This window comes from Rhopalosiphum maidis, chromosome 4, assembly GCF_003676215.2.
Source record: "Rhopalosiphum maidis isolate BTI-1 chromosome 4, ASM367621v3, whole genome shotgun sequence".
Lineage (NCBI taxonomy): Eukaryota > Metazoa > Arthropoda > Insecta > Hemiptera > Aphididae > Rhopalosiphum > Rhopalosiphum maidis.
Genome location: NC_040880.1, coordinates 34,581,789 through 34,604,232, shown reverse-complemented (window position 1 = coordinate 34,604,232; position 22,444 = coordinate 34,581,789). Strand labels below are relative to the sequence as shown.

The window sequence follows — 22,444 nt, the reverse complement described above, 5'->3', positions numbered from 1 at the left end:
AATTCCTGTGACCTAAAATTAATTATACAATTAGAAACATAATAAACACATAACATAACTTCTTAAGGTTAGGGATGGTTATAATTCAGGTACACTTATGCGTTGCTAATAATAAAAAAAACTGAACTCAGTCCAAAAATATATTACATGCTAATACACTATAATATAACTATTATATAATTTTGACTTAAAAACTACATAATATTTTGATTTTTCAATGAATACCTTGCTTAACATATTATTTCATTATACGGATATTAAAACGGGAACTATGCAGCATTTTAATTTCATACTTAATATGTGTTCAAAATATAATATTTTTATTCTCTATTGCTCAGAAATCATTTTGGTTTGTTGTTTTGATCAATAATGTATAAATGTTTTTTTCAATTTTTATTACATTTCTATAACTGCGATTAATTATTTGTTAAATTTATATATATAATTACAAGATTTAACTTTAAATATTTATATAAAAAAAATACAAGTCCTAGTAACATCTAATTGTAATTAAATATCTTGTAAAATATTAAATCGATACTAATTTACTTTTTTTAAACATAATTCTACATTTATTCAACTATTAAAAATTAATAAATTTAATGTATTTATCTGACGTTTAATGTTAATTGTTATATTATTTTAATGATTATGAAATTAAAGCTTACTTACTATGTTGTTGATGTTATGTATTAGATAAAAAAAAATTGTGTGATTAGTGATTGTTAATTTATTTTTAAGATATATCGTTAATAAATAAAATAGATAAATTAATAATATATTATATTTGCTACATAAATATTAATACAAATATTATTATAATAAATTTACTTCGCACTCTTACCTACACATTAATACTAACTCGTTGATCGAGAATTTAAGAATAGTATATTCTCTACAATTATTATTGTATCTGTAATTTTATTCATGGTTATAAATTATTATTAATGAGAATATAAGGTAGACAGTTATTCATACCAAATGTATCTCTTTTTATGTTAAACAGTAAAATAAACTTGTTATTAAATTACGATACATGCTAAGCCCAAGGTAATTTATTTATAGTCTATACGTATATCTATATTGTCTTACGATTATAAAACAAGTGAATGGTGACGTTAAAATCAATGTATAATTATGTAATTTAATTGATAAAGTTATGAACAACATTTTCAATAGTAATTAAATTAGAATCATAATTCATATTAAGTTATAAAAAATATTCGAATCTTTATAATCCATTTCATTTTAAATGTATTTAGATTTATTATTTTAAATTTAATTTAATCTTCTTGTTGGTAATTAATTTTTTTAGGAAAATGTATTTTATATTATCAGCGAAATACTGATAAAATATTTAATTATGAATTTTAGTGGCATATTACTATATGTTCATATCATATTTTTTACTTATATATATATATACTTTCGTATTTTATTATACATTTAAATTGAAAACCTATTGATATTTTTAAGTATGATACTTTTGTGATTTGTATCAAATATTATGTTTAATAATTTAATAATGATACTATATTAATATTACAAGGCGTTTAAAAGTGTATAACAAAAAAAAGCTGCTGCGTATTAAAGTATTTTTTGGGTAAAATACCGAGTTAATTTATTTGTTGAAATATTATATTTCTTGCTATATATATATAATATTATCATATTAAGTCAACATAATTTACGCGTAAAGGATTTTGATATAAACCTACACATGTTTACAATTAATTAATAATTAATTATACAGTCGGCTTTAAACTGAGTAAACACGTCAATTTTCGCATATAGCATCAAACAAGACTAAATAAGTTTGGCAGCTAGTAGCCTATGCCTAAACTACAATATTATTGATTCGTCAGTTCCATGTTTGATTAGAATATTTTTTGGAAATATTACTCGCCGTCTGTGGTATATAATCAGTATATATACTAAACAGGTACAGCTGTACAACTTATGTAAGCGTACAAGCTTTCACACAAATATTCAAATATGGAAACTCATACACCGTAGACTGAGACGCTCTTATTATTATATACTCCAAGAACGACACAGCCATTATACAATTTATCTTTTGCTTTTGCAATTTAATTTTATGTGTGCGAGTGCTTTGCGTTTTTGTGGGAAAATTGAGATTTTTGTAGATAATAGTTTAAAGTGCTGAATTTGAGAGTATTATTATTATATCAATAATTTTGTTTCACTTATCTGGTACAGGCATACAGCAGATAATATATATATAAAAATGATAAATGTTATACGAGTACAAAGTTAACACATATAAGTATTCAATGTATGTATATTGCACAACCAACATCATATATTATACTATCTTCCGTTTTAGCGATGACATTATGAAAACATTAGACACGCCGCGGGTTTATTGTTGCAGGAGGCAGTATAGCATGATAGGAGAGGACGAAAATGAGTAGTCATTGTAAATATTAAAATATAATAAAATATTTATTGTACGGATATACGATATTGATAATATTGTAATATTATCATTTAGTAAAACATCGATGAACGTTGTACCTACGTATTTAGTACACTAAATGGTGATAATTAAAAAAAAAAAATCAAGCCTCGAAACCGATAACGCCCCATTAGTATTTTTCTTAACGTTATTATAAATAAAATACAATTCCCAACCACATCCGAAATACACACATAATACACGATATTATGTATCAACAGTCTTGTAAAGTATTCAAATAAATGTATTCGAATAAAAGTATTTGAATACTATTCTAAATACATAAAAAAAAATTTATTCGAATACGTATTCTGAATATCTTTTTTTAGTATTTTTATTTTATATTTAAATACTAAATTTGAAAAAAATTGTTTGTGTTTATAAATTATCATTCTGGGTAGTGGTCAAAAAATAAAAAGTATAGTATTAGCCATAGCCCATAGGCCTTATATTAGTTGACTTGATGTGCGGACATATGGTGTACGATGTACTACCTACCAGCGCTGTCACGTTTATACAGCCATACGACTACCATACTCCGTCAACTTATAGGATAAAGACAAAAGGTGTATGGTATTACTGTACTAGCACAAAACCCCCGATAAAAAGTGATAGTAATTTGTTATTGCCAGTATAGATAATATCCATATTTTGAGCAAAATAAATAGTATTTTCAAAGTATTCGGATAATTTTTTGAAAATTATTCGAGTGCGTATTCTGAATACTTTTTTAACCGTTTATTCGAATACGTATTCCGAATACAAAATAAAAGTATTTTTTACAAGACTGTGTATAAACTAATATATTATACATTATACACACATAATATAGCTGATAACTCAGTTATGGCGAGGTTTTTTTTAACGTAATTTGCAACTCCGAAACCATCACGGACCGTAAAAAGTTCACGTTTACCTTTGTATATTTTATATTATGATATTAAACAGGCGCATGTTGGGTTGAATATAAAAAAAATATAGTTATACATATTTTATTACATATATTGTTGAAAATTATAATTATTACTTGAGTGCAAAACAACAACATACTTTTTATTCAGATTTGTGACTGTGAGGCCAAGGTGAAAAAAAAGTCGTAAGCTACGAAATCGTTGATATTTATAATATATTTAATAGCGAGTTGATGATGCATATCACCCAAGCATGAATATGTTAAGACACTGCATTATACGAATATTTTATATTATATAGTATAAACTAAATACCTATTTATAACTAATTATTTAATATTATTAAATTACAAGTTATTATTACAACTATACAGATGTTTGGACCCGTTCGAATTACAAAAATGTTAAAAGATAATTATTATAAGTAGGTACGCGTTTAAAGTATAACAGGTATATAATATTACTCTATAATAATTATTGTGATTTACGAAATGTATTCTAATGGTAATTTATTAATTTCATGTTTTATTTGTATTCACTAACCATCGATAATATTTCAAGAATAAATGTTGATCATAATATTATAATCGTAATAGTATTATTAGTTTATATTACTCTGATTGGGGCTTTCGTTCTCTTTTCACCATATACACATGTAAACCATAAGCATTCCTTGATTATTCAATAATATCAAGTACAATAAATTCTAGAGTAGAATGCAAATTGATTTGTATATTATACGAAACAATAATATATCGTCATGAGGTAGTACCTACATAAATGGACCGAAATTCGGAAGTAGGTAGTGATGAGCTGATGATATAATGGGTGTGTAAGTAAAAAACGCTTGAAAATGTCAGCTTCTTTTATAAATATTATGAATAATATGTAGACAGTGTGTCAAAATATGTTTGTCTAAATAATATACAATATTATTATTCACGCACGTCTCTCGTATAGAAATAGATGCGCTACAGTTCTTTAATACGCTTCCACGGCGACCGATCTTTGGAACTTATTTCACTTAAGGTGTGTAGTATAATACCTGCTTATATATAATTTTGTAATATTCAAATAAAACCTTGTAGGTAAATTAGTCTCAATTTAATAAAATGCATGTATGTTGCGTATATGATTTTATAAGTCATCCAACGAATTTTAGTATAGCATGTTAATATAATGATAAATGATTTACCGATATTAAGCGGTATATAATATACTATGTCTTATAGAAAAATTATCGTCGACGTTTTCTCTGCGTCCGTTTCACGATCATATCACTTTAGCACTCAAGTTAATTAGTTATAATCGAATTTTGTATGACGGGAATGCTTAAAAATCGTCAGTTATTATGCCATAATATGGTACATAGACATAGATTCCTATAATAGTTAATATGTATGGAAATAATTATTATTTTAGATCTAATATAGATAAAATATATTATAAATAACTTAAATGTCCCTGAAGACTGCAGGAGTAGACACTAGACACATAATGTCCCCGGGGGTATGCAGCTGAGCCAGTGCGGTATTCGCGTGGCCCTACGACTTAAATGGGCGGATATAATAATAATAAGCCTATTTTGTTTAATATAATTATAAACGATGAAGGACTCAATCAAGGGGGTGGCCGCGGATATAATACAGTCGGTATATCATCGACAACAATGGTCAAAGAACTATTAAATATACGTCGTTATAGCGAAAATGAATTTATTAGTAATTGATTGATTAATTTAAATATATACATATTACCGATGTCTTTATAATTATTGATGACTTAGTATTATTAAAAAATGCTTATTAATATTCAATTTAAACTTTGTACATTTATATAGGTAATTAACAATTAGTAATATATATATATATATATATAAAATAAGAAATTATTTTAAAAATGAAGTAAAGAGATTATTAACTGCTTGGGTTAATCATACAATAGCTACATATGTTGTATAGTTAATGTTATTGAATTTAAATTTTGATTTAAATCAATGAAAAATTAACAATATTATTGTAATTGATCACACCGGTAATTTCACTGATGATCGATAACATTTGACGAATATATGTGATAACAAAATTACACTGTGGTTATACATATGGATCAAATATAACATTATATTTGATTTATTTTCAATAATGCAATTATTCAAAATTTGATTTTTGGAATTTATATATGATATATATATACTTAATATTCATATTTTTAAATTATTAAGATTTTAAGTACTATTTAAGGATTGTAAAGGAAATACAAACATTACAAATTTCTAATTTTTGAATAAATACTACTTTTCTACTGTAAATTATTTAGCGGATTTTTTTTTAAAAAATGTTGACGTATTTCTACCGAAATTAAAATTTTGAACTAGTATTTTTTAAGTTATTTTACTCTATTTACTAAGTGAATAATATTTTCATGATAATGAATAAAAATAGATATGAGGGTTTGAAATTGTAATAGGTAACTCATATTAATTTATCAATATTTATAATTTTTAAAAATGGTCAAGTATAATATATAATTTACTGGATCCAGTATTACGTCTATTTTATATTTTTGTAAAACACATTTTTATGATATTATTCTTAATATAATTATTTTAATAACTTGGAAATTACTAGTTTGAATCTTGAAATATGTACCTACAATCAATATATTATTATATTCGATATAAATGCCGACATGCCATACGACCGGTGTCGTTATTCGAACGATACTGATTGTATACATTATAATATATATATAAAACGAGACGACCGCAACAATATTATACGCATATTTCTATATATTATTTAATAATAGTATGAATAATTCGATAATGATCGTAAGAGAGCGAGAGGTGGCTGCGGCAGTGAGGCATCGGCGGCGGCGTGTGGCGGGCGGCGGCGGTGACGTGGGCGGGTGCTGCGGTGCCTGCCCGCGGTATCTCGCCGAAGGGACCGCCGCGCACCACGCCCACCGGGACACGCGCGCGGCCTTTCGACGTCCGCCGAAGCGGCGGGACCGAGCGGTGTGCCACACACGCTTCCTTATCAGTCCTGACGACAACGGGATCCCGAATCGCCGACGTCGCTCGTCGTACCCACATACGCCGCACTATACACACCGAACGGTCTCCGCTCGTCAGCGTCATAGTCGCCCGCCGCAACGGCGTTCACTCACCACGTCCGAGACGACGATCCCCGACCCGATATAATATTGTTTTTTTTTTTTTTTACCGTTCGCGTAGTATTAGATCTCGCGAGTCCCGCCGATCCCGTCGCCGCCGCTGTCTCTCCTCTGTCCGGTACACGGGAGCCGGCGAATCTTTCGCGGCACGCTCGGTCCGCGTCGTCCCGAAGAAAGACTTTTCCTCGAAACGGTCGCTATCGTAAGTCTGTTATCGCGTCACCGGCAACGGCGTTCCCCGCATCGTACCTACCGGCGCCCACACACCACTACGGCGCGGCGGGAAAACGATCCATCAAAAATTAAACCGTTTTTGAGCAAGGGTAAGTCGTTTGTTTGCGTATAATATAATAATATTGTATACGCGCTTTGCCGCGTTATTCCCCATCCGGTGCAGTGCTTTTGAAAATCACTCAAATCCCGTTCGACTGATTTTTTCACACTGATTTGAATTTAAATATATTATAAGCACTATACTTATCATTGATTAAGTCTACGCGCAAAAAATTCACCTGTCGTTTCATTTCCGCGATCCGCAAGTAATGCACATTTAATTTTCATACATTACACGATATGGTCATGTGAATTTTTGTTGTCAACGATTTGAAATAATATGAATTATAATCTATAATATGCTGCAGATATATTGTGAATATGGATCTATTTTTTTAATAGTATAAATTCATATCGGCGATCGCAGACGTCAGACAATAAAATATAGGTTTAAATATTTAAGTGTGTTACGAATTAAACACGTACTTTTAAAATTTGCCTCTGTATATAATTAAAAGAAAATAGAAAAAATATGTTTATGATGTAAATCAAATATAAATATGCAATAGTCTATATTAAATAATGTTAAATGACGAATTTAATACTTTAATTTGAAAATAATAACATAATGGATCAATTGTATTTCATTACTTCAAGTAGTTTGGCTTATTAAAATATAATTAAATTCACATTTAGTCTAATGAAACGACTAAATAATAAAAAATCATCAATCATCATTCGCATCATATATTATTATGTATGCATTAATGTATTATTACTATTTATAACAGTATTTATATAGGTATTAAATTTAAGAGAACATTTATTGTAATAATCAAGTCAATTTATTTATATGGTATACATTATCTTAAAAGATTCGTGTTATAACTATAGACGTCATCTATATATTAGTCTTGACGTTTAATGTTTAAATGTCATTACATATAAAAATTGACATTTGTTTAATTAACACATTACATTCAATTAAGCAGTAATAAACGTAAAGATGCATTAAACGCGTTTTAAATTATTAAGATTCTCTGATACCAAAAATGACTTTTTATTCTATATCCATAAAATGTTCATATTATATGATAATTTAATTTAATAGATGTAGCTTTTAATAGGAATTACTGGTATTAGGTGATTTATTAAATTGGTATTTAAAACTTTATTATCTTGTTAAAACCAATGAATATCCTAAAGTAATTTCATAACGTTTTACTAAAATTTGGTTTAAACTTATTTCGTTACATTTTAATATAATTTGCAACTCGATCTCGGTCACGTGCAATGAAAAAGTCGTTTTACAAATATTTAATATCATAGTAAACTTTAACAAAAATTAGTAAAAATTTCTAAATATTCGTTTGTTTTGTAAATTAAACTTTATAACTTGCATATTATATTTTATTTGTGTAATTAATTAATATTAATATTTAATTTTATACATTTAAAATATTGAAAAATGAAATAAGTTTTAATTATTTTTGTTGATACAATATAATATATTATTTTTTTAATATCTGTAGCAATTTTAATTTAACTACAACATGAATAGGTACGACAAAAGTCAAAATATATTTTTAATCAATTTACATTAATTTTTTTTATATAATTTATTTATTTCATATATGGTTAAAACTTAATGAAACATTGAATTTTTCAAATAGTTAACCATCTATCTAGCTATCATATACGAATATAAAATGTTGTCTTTATTTAATAATTATCAAAAATTAATAACTGTTAACCATAATGATAATCTTAAATCCTTATTTAGCTTAAAGATACAAGCCCAATACAAAATAAATATATAGGTATTTTCATTTATAATGTATATAATTTACGAGGTATTAAAAAGCATTTTTGACTTTTATAAGAAACGTTATAGTATGTATTGAAATTTTCATGCAACGATCTGAACGATCTAATGTAGACATAATTTTCTTGCAATGAGTGATTCGTCTCATACTAAAGATTTATATAAGAAAGTATTATTTTTAAATAGTATTTTTATGTGTATAAATATATAGCATTAACATTTACGAAACACGAATACATCAACAATTCGATGATATAGTCATTTGATTTGATACCACATAACCTAATTATAATTTATAATAGAAATGTGGTATGTACATTATATCATAAAAACAAGCTGGATATTGTATTAAAATGCAGGTGTTTTGTTTTAATGGTCGCAAAAAGAAAAGAGAAAAAACGTGATCAGAGTACGAATTAAATCTGTAGAAGCTGTTCAAATTATTTTGCAAAACAAAACGTTATAATACAATCATTATGGAAGTCATTCATATAGTCATACGTATACTGCAAGATAAATAAAAGAAGGCATTTCGATCAAATCGTCAACACTATATAATAATACGTTATAATGCTTTGTTTATAAATAAATATATATATATATATATATTATATCGAATAACGAGATGACGCTTCTATAGGTTGGCATCCGGTGCAAAAGTCACAATCAAGTACAAATCGGCACCATCGTTTGAAAATCGAACGTTATTGTACTTATACTACTGGTACTTATATATATATATATATATATATATATATATATAGACTTACAGGAAACGGTCATCAGGTGGACGGGTGACGACAATAATAATTCACCTATAGAATCCGATCAGACTTTTTATATTACATACAAAATACGCACGCAGCGCGAGGTGTACCTGTACAGCATTAACGAGCGATGGGGCTCCGAGACTTGTGCACGACGGTCACGTACTCTGTAACTTCTCGGTATAACAGGCGAACAGGCGTTGCGACAAACATCGTGTAGGATACTCTATGTATCTATATATTATATTAGATACCTACAAACCAAAACCGTTATTACACTATAAATATTTATATTACACGCGCGTGATATTATAATATAGTTCTCGTCGTATGTATTGTATATTGCTTGTATATGAATCTAGGGAATAAAAGTTCCAATAAAAAAGTGAATAATTAATAAAATATAGTATAATGGGTATATCATGATAATAGTAAGTAATAAACTACAATAATAATAACATTATTATTATTATTATTATTATAGAATACAGCGAAAAGCTTATAAAACGGGAAATATTAATATTTATATAAAAATTAAAAAGCAATATAGTATATATAGAAAAGTCAAAAATTTATAAAATTAAAATAATTTCATCTTATTTTTTTTTATAAATATTATGATTTACGGATGTTAAAAAATTTAACATAGTTACACTGATTTTGTCCATTTGTATTTTTAAACATACATTTTTTAAACTTTTTTTCTATTTTTCGAATTTACGCTAGCTTTTGTTCTGTTGCCCGAATCTTCTACAGCATATAAAGCCAATTTTGTATGGAAATTGTATAGTGTCTACTGTCTGCTAAACATAGAATCAAACAAGATGTGGATTATAATAATGTTTTAGATACATATGAAGTTATGACAGATGTACATCATGCTCAGGCATTTTATATTATACACAGATTTAACCAATTCTATCGAATAATAATAACAATAAAAATAAGAATTAACAAATAAATAAAATTACAATCTTTAACAATAGAATAAATATTTCGGTTTTTTTTCGGGATTTATTTTCCACAAAATATTGTATATAGGTTGTCCCTGGAAATATGACATAATTCCAGTGTAAAATTACTAAAATATTGTCTAATCATCTAGATTTTTCATACCCCTGTCTGTAGCAAACTATATATTTTACATGTATATTATATACCATAATACAGAATGGTCGGCCCAGTGAAAGAGGGTGTTTAAAATAATGTGTCTCTTTTGATAACAATTATCCCTCTTTCCACAACCCCTAAATTGCAACTGATTTATTGCGCAAGCGAAAAGCAAGCGCGCTGTGACCTTTGTGATTTTTGTAAACATCATACTCGACATCGACCACCGTAATATAATATTCCTATAATATCGATTATTATCATTCGTATTCGATAACATTATTGGATACATTGGTACCTACTTAAATTTTATTTATTTTTATTGATGTTTTTTTTCGTTGTAAAAATATGACCAATCAATGTTAGTCTTTGTTATAAACTATAATTTATAAATGTTATTAATGAGTCTTTTTTTACATTGTATTTCATCAATTGAAAATTGAAAATTGATTAAAAATGATGTGCACATCATCCGATGTAGAGCCGAAAAAACGAGTGTGATTTTATAAGGACACTGTCCAAAACTATTATATTTATTTTATAGTTGATCCAAACAAATGATAGTGAAAATATTATTTGAAGATATTTTTCATTTCGTATCAGAAAATAAATTAAAAAAAATCACATTGTTTTATAAAAAAAAATAATCAAATAGGGTTTTCATTACTTTGTCATATTAAAATATATAAAAAAAGAAACGAGATTTATAATGATAATGACAGTAACGTAATATTAATGTCATATTCTAAGTAAGGATGAGTTGGCACTTAATGGAACTGACCCACGACATTATTAACTGATAAATTACATTCCTTCAAGATGCTCTCATATGTTTAGATTAATATGTATATTATTATTTATTATATCTATAGAATATTTTATACCAGTACCATATGTCTTTTCCGTTAGTATTTTAAAACTATCTGCCTAAATAATTGAGTTACAAACACCGTGTAGATTACTGTATATTTAGATCATTATATAATTTACGTAATTGTTTAATAGTGGACAGTGGTTATAACTTATAAACACGGTTTCTAATGAACCCCACATCAAATGACAAATAGGTATTATGTTCACCAATTAAACAATTCATTTATTAATTGGATAAGTTTATATTAAAAATTTAAACATGTGAATTTTATGAACCGAGTAAATGTTTACGGTCAATGGGTTTTAGTTTTTCTCAGTAACTTTGTTTTGCGAGTTAATTAGTTATAACTTATAAGTAGGTATTTAATGTTTAGATGAAAGGAGAATAGTGGCACAGGGGTATGTTGAAAAATGTTAGCCAACTATTCCGCTCATCTAAACTTTAAATACCTATTTATAAATAATTAGCTATGTATATTGTATATATAATATATATAATATATTCTGTTTAAAAATAGAAAAAAAAATGTGTTATCATTAAAAAAAAATTAAAAACTTTTAAGATAATAACGGTAAAAATATTAAAAAAAAGTTGTTTTGATATGAAATCAAATTATGCAAAAATAATATTTTCACAGTCAAAACTTTTTGTAATGTGTGTAGACCTTAAATGGACCACCTTGTATATCGGTATAACTGTATAATAAAATGTGAAAAGCGTGTGGATTTAGTAAGTGAGTACGGTTTTGATGCGTTGTACGCGTGTAGGAAGCACCAGTTGATTGTGCAATTGCACGTCCTAACATCTGCGAAATAGATGTCTTTTAATTAATTTAACGAAGTCGGTATAGGCTATGTGTGCACTAATTTAAATGGGCAATAACAACGGGAGAACGGTATGTATAGTGTGTACCCTTTTAATTTCAATTAGGCCCTGGTCGGCTTAAGTATTATAACTTACGGGTGAGTGGTGGTCACGGGGAGGGTAAAAGCGGAGTTTAGAGGGGAAGGCGTATTGTATTCGTATAATAATTGTAATATACGGGTGATGGGTTTCTATTAGATCCCATATATTACAAATAATAATTAACACTAGCCCTGTACGTTGGTTAATTAGTGCATAAGGGAAACGATAACAGACGTATAAATTGGCTAAATTAATTTAAATGGATCCGTCCTAATTAAGCGGAAAACAAATCGACACGAACGCTCAAGTTTTATTGGAATTTGATTTAATATAGCGACGAAGGACAACGGCAAGTAGGACGGCCGCTTATGTTGCCACTGTTGTGTTGACAACAATATGAATGTTCGCAAAAATCATATTGGCAAACACGTAAAAAGCGGTTCACCTAAATATAATATGTTTATTTTTATTAGTCAACCAAAACCGGTTGTGTATGGGCGGCAAAATAGTGTTTTGCAGCAGTCGTTAAAAAAAAAAAAATAAATACAGAAAACAATTTCAATAATTATTTGCGACAAATTAAATTAATAATTTAAGTAATTTACATATAATATGATCTCCGAGAACAAAATATAAAAATTAACCTACTTAATTAGCACAATGTCAACTTTAAGTTGCAGTAAATTTTTAAATGCGAGAACAAAACGAATTATTACTATACCATAACGTGCGCTAGTACTATATGTATATAATATGTAGTAGATTGTAGATGTGGTTAACCGATATTCAATTTATTTCAATCAGCATTGTGTGTTACGGTATGAGTATAAAAAACAAATATCATATTAGTACTTATTAACATAGCTATGTACAATGCGCCTGCTCTGTAAGTTATATAACGATTGAAATCAATTATAGAAATAGAAATATACTATTTTCTAAAAATGTTGTAATGCAATTATATTTATAAATAAATACATCAGAAATAACAATTTTCGTAAATGTTTATTTATATTTATAATAAAATATCCTATTAAGATATATGTCATGCATAGTTTTTCATATTTTGTTTAGACCGCTATACCGATATGGCTATATTTTATTGAATTGAGTGGACACGCGAATTTGTTGTCTACAGTGTTTAGCACACAAACAATTTGAAATGTACGTTCTATATTCTCAATACAATTTTGTTATTTTTAATATTAGAGTAAATTTACATGTTATCAAACTCAAAGGCAATACCATTATCAATGCAGTTCTCTGGTAGGATTTTTTTGATATTTTAATTGCAAAGCGAGGTATTAATATTTTTATATATAATAATTTTAATATCTACTTATAACTAGTATTAACATTAGTATATTATATTGTGTGTTTAGCCGAGTTTAAGATAGAGACAATGAATGTGTGTGAATAAGCATCTTCTAGATAATATTCTCACCAGTAACTTTGATTATAGGACAGTTCACTTTAATTTTAATAAATTTGCTAACAAAGACGTAACAACACAAAATCGATTCTACTGAATGCAAGTTTTCTATGTTGTATTTTTGTAAGATGCCGACAATGCATACGGGTCCGCTTAATCATTCTTGTATGATAATTATATCATAGTCGATTCTATTAGCTAGAGTTAAATAATTGTTTTTGTATTATCGCGGTTATTAATTATATAATAATTTAGATACTGCGGTATATTGAATATATTTTATTTATTTAATACAAGATTTATTATTTTATATAACACTGTTTTATTCAATGCATCCAGTGTTTAAAAAATGCATTGTTTTTATATTTTGCAGGAGCAGCTGGCGGAATGTTCTGCTATCATTGCCCAGCGCCCCCATTACACCCTACACCATCGACACGGATACCATCAATCGACTATCCGTTTTCATCGTCACATCCATGTAAGTATATTAATCCCCCAGTAACGTATGCTGTATTATATTGATCATAATTGAATAATCATTAAAAAAACAAAAAACAAGATCCGAATAAATGTAAATTTACTGTTTATCTGTGTTATGTTTAAAACTTTATTTTCTACACACAGTGAACCGATATAATAGAGAAGACAAATTTTTATTGCATATGTATAACATATTTTAAATTGTATTTATTATATCATACGTGTGAAAACTGTGAAAAATAAATAATAAATATACGAGTGTAAAACAAATAGAAAATTTAAAAAATACATAATTCAACACCAGTAAATGTATTGAATCATAAAATGTATAAAATACATTACTTTGATATTTTTAATCGAGGTCCTAGTTTAGCTACACTGTTATTATTAACCTATCTCTATTGTTTTTCCAATTTTACTCTTAATAATTATCATTAGTATCTTCAATTTATTTTTAATTGCATTTATTATACGATTCTATATCAAACGGCGATGGTGAATTTACTGCATTAAAATAGCGGCATTAAATCAAGGTTTAACAATGTAATAATATTGTACAGCGAACTTCAATATAATCTTTTTGCTTCTAAAAAATACACTCTACGGACACGACCGCATAATCCGGTAATTTAATTCCGGAAATGAAAATTTTTCCATGAATAATGAGTCTGGATTATCCTCCATTACCGGAGTCTCTATGTATGCTGCAATAATAATAACGAGGCTTAATTCTTTGTTTTGAAACTTTTCTGCGGGGGCTCAAAGATCCACAACGTGGTTAAAAATTTAAGTTTCAATTTCCGAAAGCTTGTTTTCACGGTGCTTGAATTTCCGTAAAAGTTCCGTAATATTGTCAGTTACGGGTTTTTGTATGCGAATAAAAGATGGAAAAATAAAAGCTATATTGATAAACTTTTGTATTATGTGCACCCTGGTTCCCAGAAAGAGTTCACAACGTCGTGACTAGTAATGTTATAATTCGGTTTAAGCCGATTTCCACGGAGAGAACTGGTGGTTTTAAAGCCGATTTACTCGTTCTTAAAAAACATAACTCCCATTTTACAGAAAAAAAATCCCAAAAACTTACAGTGCTTTTAAAATAATATCAAAATGCCTCCCGTACGATTAAAAAAAAAACTAATAGTAATAGTAATAAATATAATAAAACCACCGTAACCCGATAGTGTATGTTCGAGAGTTATTATATTTCTTCCGTCCCTTGGGTCGACGAGGCCGGTTACTGGTAGTGCATAATGGACCACAGTGTTGGGTAATTGGCGCCCATCTGTCTGACGGCCCAACAATTTGTATTTAAGCACTGGCCCGTCCGATTCGATTGGTATTTCTGGTGTTCTGACGGAGTGTAACGTGATTAATCAATGATATACGCGTTGAGGTCATATACGAGTAGGGGATTTTTTTTCTACTGGGGAACATATAGAGTATAATATATAGAATGTGAAAAATAAGATTACGTACATCACTGTTCACGAGTGTTTATGTAGTTACAGAAGGGTCAGAAATTAAGGACCTTCTGCACACTTTGATCGAAACCTTGGTTAAATATTAATGGACAATTCAATGTTTACATCGCACCCAACTAAATAGAAACGAGTATATTAAACATACATGAACATGATATGAATTGAAATGAAATGTTTATGCGTTAAAAAAAAATAGTGTAAATAATAGTAAAAATAACGATCAACATTTAAATTGTTATTTTCAAAATGTTGTATAAACTTGATCAGTTATCATCAATAATTTCATAGAAACATAGTTATAATTGATTATTCTATATCATATACGCAAGCGCCCTATTGATAATTCCAATGTTTAGGTACAATATATCTACCACTTTGCCGAAAAACCATTATGGCTCATTACGCCGGTGCCAGACCGAGCTGTGTATGAATATTTCAAAGGCGCAGCTAACGAAAATTTCCATAATACAATCCTGAAGGAAACCCACTGCCCCCCCCCCCCGGTACTCTTGAACCGTAATTAGGTTCATTCCTCCTTAATTAAATTCCGGATAGAATCCGTCCCGAAGCCCCTCGGGACTTCTCGGTCCTGCTCGGCGTCTTGTTCCATGATTCACTTAGGAGTTAAACGTTGTTAGGCGACGATAGCTTTTACTGGGATACCATCATCCCAGTCCCTTTTGCAATTCCTCTTCCCTAACCCACCTACTCTAGTTTTGTCTGGGTGGGACGGACCTTTAACTACGTTTTCAGTTTTACACCATCAGTCACGTACTGTATAAGTAAGGGAGAGTAGGTAGGTTCATTGATTTACAATCTAACTAATGTTTTCACGATCCCTTGATATTTGTAAATTACAAATATTAAATTATATCCGGTCATTCGTTTCCATTTTATTTATAAAAAAAATTGAAGTTTAGTTGCATTGAAGAACAAAAAAAATGTGTGTGTGTCTGTGTGTAGAAGTTAAATTATCTGAAAAAAATAAAAACACCTGTTTAATTAACACTAGATTATGAAAAAATGTTACTGCTTACATAATATGTCAACGAATTTGAAATTCTATTGCAGAAACAATTTTTTTTTTTTAAATCTTTAGTATATCTGTTTTAAAATAATTATTTGTACATTTTTCCGGAAAACACTTTTTAGGGCAATAAAACCATATTAAATGATAGGGTAAGACAATCACTCAATTCCATTATTACTTTTTTTATAATTACTTATTTTTATAGTAATCAAATCTAAATTTAATTACAAATAAAAATTCAAAAAAAAATGTTTGTTAATAGTGTTATATTAAATCTTAATATGGACCCATGTTAATAAAATAATATGTTATTATTTATTAAAATTTATCGGACATGTTATGTTTTAGACACTAGTTATTCATATCATCCTGCAATTCATGATGATTCATTTGTTAGACGTAAACAAAGAAGGAATCGAACTACATTTACACTACAACAGGTACGACAACATGTCCTATATATGCTTATATTTTTTAATTTTTCAACAATTTATATACTGTACTCAAAAATGTTTATATTATGTTGTTATAATATATATGATGCATTCTTAGTTTGTTACCATGTTATACTATTTATGATTGAAATGTTTACTATTTATAGTTTTAAACCATAATATTTATTAACTATAGTACAAAATATTTGCTATTTAGTAGGTACACATCTAGGGATATTTGATAACCATGTACAGTTTACTTTTTAATAATGCATTTATTTTATTCAAATTTTTATTATTAATTATTAATTATAGTTGTGAATAGGTACTAAAATTGTTTATATATTTTATAATTATTCATAAAGATATGGGGCGATGAAAATTTCATTTTTAAATTAAAATTACCGAAAAATATAAAAATGTTAAACTGATGATTTTTTTTGAAGATATTGATAAAAGGAAATCTAAAAAAGTATTTTTAATTTATTAAACTATGTTTTAAGCATAATAATCATTAATAATGATTTTTAGGACAAATAAATATAAAATAAATGTAATATTTAATCTTTGCTAATTATTTAGTATGCTTTATAACAATATTATTGAATATATAACTTTAAAATCATCATATTATAATATAGCCCCCGTTTTTTAAATCTATTATCATGTGTCATGCTAAAATAATATATATTATGATGATATCGAATATTATTTGTTTGATAAATAATTCTAAATTTTAAAAATTATTGTCTTATCTGTTATGATAGATATTATAAACTGCTTATTTATTTTTTTAGTTACATTGAAAACCCAATGACCTTTTTCTGTTTCGTTTTAAATAAAAATTAGACTAATGAATAATTTTCAAATAGAATCATTTGTTATGATTTAGTTTTAAAATCAAAGTACCTAGTCGTGTTGATAACAAACAAAAAGAAAATATTATCTTAATTTTTAATTTAATTACCTCGGGGAATTGTGTTTTCTTATTTTAATGTACATATAGCAAAAAAATTACAACACATCTTAGATTTTTTTTTTATAAATTCTTAAGTCCAAGTATTAATTATGTTGCAAGCTTTACATTGTCTTATAAATTATAATCAATTATAAAAATAAACGTTTCTTATTGTTATTATTTTAGCTCGAAGAACTGGAAACGGCATTCGCTCAGACTCACTACCCTGATGTATTTACAAGAGAAGATTTAGCGGCTAAAATTCAATTGACCGAAGCTCGTGTTCAGGTATTATAAAAAACCATACTTAACATAATACGTAGTTTTATGGTATACATTATTGTATAAATAATATTTTTATAACATTTTTGAATATTGGAACTGCTGAAACAACGCTTTTTAAGTGAATATAATATCTACGAGCTAGACATTACATAGAAACATAAACATAATTATTTTCATCATAGGAAGTTGTACCATCATGCATATTATAATATGGTACTATATTAATCCATATAAATTTCAATTATCTTGCGGATGCAACATTTTATGCCTTTATAAGCTTGTGGCATTTAATTCGATACGAAAGCAAATACCTCATCGTTTATCTCTTTATTTTTACGTAAACATTGCAAACGACGCCGCCATAATAAGTAAGACGGTTCAGTTGCTATGGTAACGCGTCGGCTTTGGCCGCCATTGAATACACTTAAGGGGTTAACTTAATAAAATCACTGATGTAATAAATAATATGACGAACTTTTAAACCTTTATTTTTATATTTTTATATAATTATAATTTGCGGTAGAGTGTACACATCAACCTATGCTGAAGGCTAAAAACTCCGCTCTCTCTCAATTAAATAATATACTCTTTTTCATTATAAACGCGTTTGGCATGTCTGCTACAAATGATCGATAAATAATTCAATTATTGAGCTAATCGTATTTAAACTTTGATACCTACACTATAGATCTAAAATAAAAACAAAAGCAAGAACGTATCGATGAGTGCTATATGTATATAAGCGTAAGATAAGTTTCAATGAAAAAACAAGCAAAAAAAAAATGCATTTAACACACAAAAATATATGTAAGTCTTGAATGATAATAAATTCATAAATTAGACCAAATCAACTCGTTAGACTTCAACGTTTAATCAATTAGAGAAATAAAACTAACAACTCAATTTTGTATTTGATTTTGATGTTCCTCATATTATATATTTATGTTATAAACTTCTATTTGTTTTTTATTGAACCGGGATCCAAATTAATGTCTGAACTTAATATTTAAGACAACTTTACAATAAAGAAAAAGATAGAGATTATCGAATTATTTATACTGTCATCTGTCATTGTTTTTCAACTATATACATTATTATTATAATACCATTCAAATCAACTACGTAAAATATGTATTTTAATAGACTATGGCTTAAAAACAGAAAATAGAATTTTAAATACATTTCAATCTTCAAGCTATAAATTCCTAAAGATAAAAATGCATTTAAGACACAAGAAATTAGATATTGTTCATTATTTTTTTTATGCGAGATATGAGTATTTCTTCACAGTACAAATTCAATAATTAAGTCAAATTAATTCATTATATTTTAATATTTAATCAATTATAGATAAATATAGATAACTACTCAATTTATGTGTTTGATGTTCCACACGTTAAATATTTATGATATAGACCTTCTCTATTTATTTTATTGTACTTTGATCCAAGTTAGATCCAAGCTAGACTTATGAAAAGATTACAGAAAAGAAAAAAGTAGCGATTGTAGAAACATTTTTATTTGTATCTGTCATTGTTACAACATATTATTGATTTTTAACTATTTATGTTTTTATAATTTATGTCATTTAAATTGGCTACATATACTGAATATTTTATTAGGCTAGAACTTAAGATGATAAAATTTAATTTAAAAAAACATTCCAATTCTTGAGTTGTATAAATTCCTAAAGTGAGATTAAATTTAAAACAAATCTCTAAATACGCGGAATAATAATAATTAATATGCACGTGCTACGCAAAAACGTTATTTTCCTCATTAATTATTTAAGCAGAGAATTTTCATCTTTTGTCTTGCAAAAATATAATTATCAAAAAACACTTTTTTCTACTGACCCTTGAACCTAACACAACCAGTAATTGGAGGCATTGTTTTGACGTCTGGGAGGTCGTCGGCCGTCAATTAGTGTTGGACACTCCATCACAGACCCCTGTCTCAGTGCAACACAAAATAATCATAATTAATAATAATGTTAAGGCTTCCTGCCTTCAAGCTGTTCTAAAGAGAAGCTTTCTTTATTGTTGTTGTTTTCCTTTTTTTAATAAGGCTTTACATAAGTAAGTATGTTTTATTATACAATTAAATTTATACCTCTCACTTCTCAGTTTCTATCAAACTAGTAGTTAGTTTAAAAGCACATACCTAATTTATCAAAACTAAAACATAAACTACCAACTTAATAATAGTTAAAGCTATACTTTAACGAATTGATTATAACTTCAAGAAAGTAATAACGTCTATAATTTTAAAAATAAATCAAGCAATATTATTAAGATTGATATTTAAATAATTAAAATATTATAATATTTTTAATATAATGTTGTAATAAACTTATAAATAAATTATCGTAGTCATATGGTTTCGAATCAACGATTTGTTTAAATAATTAAACTTATTAAAAATAACTCAATAATTCATTTTTATTTTTGAAAAATATATCAAAAAAATAAAATAATAAATCATACCAAAATAATGTAAATTTTAAAGTATTATTATTATTTAGTATTCATTTATAAATAAAAAAGTATTCGATTCTTTTTAGTGTTATATTAAAAACTAAACTTAATACAAATACAATTATTAATGAATGTGATATAAAATAGATTACCTACATAGCTTATATATAGTTTAAACTTTAAATGTATGTTTATTAGTTTTAATATTAAATAGGAATCAATAAAGAATTTATTATTAATGCATTTATCTATTCATTTTAGATACTATTTTGAATCTAAAACACCAGAATGGCAGAATGAATACACTTTGAATGTTTAATGGTATTTTAAAGTTTAACTCAATTATTGTAATCAAATAAAGCATAATATATACTCAAATATTCATTTAAAGCCAATGTACTGATACTGGACGTTATGTTATTTCCAAAACTATGTTAATTTCTTCCAATTCAAAATTCTGTTTATTAATATAATATAATATATATATTGGAACATTTGCATAAATTTAGGATACTTTATAAAATTAATAGGGTGGATAAGGTTATAGTTTATACTTGGACCACTATTGCAAGCGAATAACATGTTAAAATAAAATCGTCTGTATATATTTTTATTTTGCCATAACACAGGTGATTTGGAAAATAAAATAGAAAAGAAAATTGAAAAAGTCAACCTCACCTAAAACTATGTACATGTGTATAAACATATAAATTTATCTTTAGATTATTTCGAGTATAAATCTTACCTCTGTGGAAGAGCAGACATAAAATATTGGGGTTAGTTTTTTTTTTAACCAACGAGGGTTAAGGGAGCCTGGGGGTGATTTTCGATTTCAATGTAATCCGACAGCTAATAGGCTACCCAAATGTCAATATAGTTTTACTTGTCTCGGACCATTAATGTCTAGTGCAATGCAGCACATACGGTACACCTAAAGAGACCGCAAAGTCCTTAGAGATTTCGATTACGTAATATATCCGTTTTGTGATTTTCTTTTTAAAATTATTATTTATATGTACACAACATATATTGATGTATGCTCACGTTACATTGAAACACTCGTTTAGTCTGTAACTTTTTTTAGAATTTTCAAATTGATAAACATAAAAATATCGAGTTTCACGATTAATTAATCGAAAAATGCATTAATAATGATTGTATCTATATTATACGTTATTACATATTATTTATTCGTTTTTGTAAATATACGCGTTAATAAAATACGCATTTTAATTACATTTTTTAAATCATCGCATTTTATTATTATTATTATTTTTTTTTTTTTTTTTTTTTGGATTTGAATGATTTAAATTTTAATACTTTAAAAGAAAAAACAGTAGCATTTTAATTACAAGTGTATAATTAATTAAAATTGTATGATTTAAATTAGACTTCCGTAATAATTTTGGAAGTTTCAATTAAAACCTACACAACGAAGTGTAGGTATACCGAGGTATAAATATATATATTATATGCTTAATATACCTTTTTTTTTTCAATTTTAAATTCTCACTTTAAAAATACCATAATATATAGTGA

At 27.1% G+C, this 22,444-nt stretch overlaps 1 protein-coding gene across 1 annotated transcript in view; it reads left to right on the top strand.

Moving 5' to 3' along the window:
• The first annotated feature begins 6,443 nt into the window (after positions 1–6,443).
• The window catches only part of LOC113560775 (dorsal root ganglia homeobox protein), a 41,887-nt gene continuing 25,886 nt past the window's right edge, over positions 6,444–22,444 (top strand). The window contains exons 1-4 of the mRNA XM_026966837.1: positions 6,444–6,890; positions 14,128–14,235; positions 17,100–17,191; positions 18,330–18,431. Of these exons, the coding sequence (XP_026822638.1) occupies positions 14,142–14,235; positions 17,100–17,191; positions 18,330–18,431 (288 nt within the window). The 5' untranslated portion in view covers positions 6,444–6,890; positions 14,128–14,141. The remainder of the gene's footprint in view (positions 6,891–14,127; positions 14,236–17,099; positions 17,192–18,329; positions 18,432–22,444) is intronic.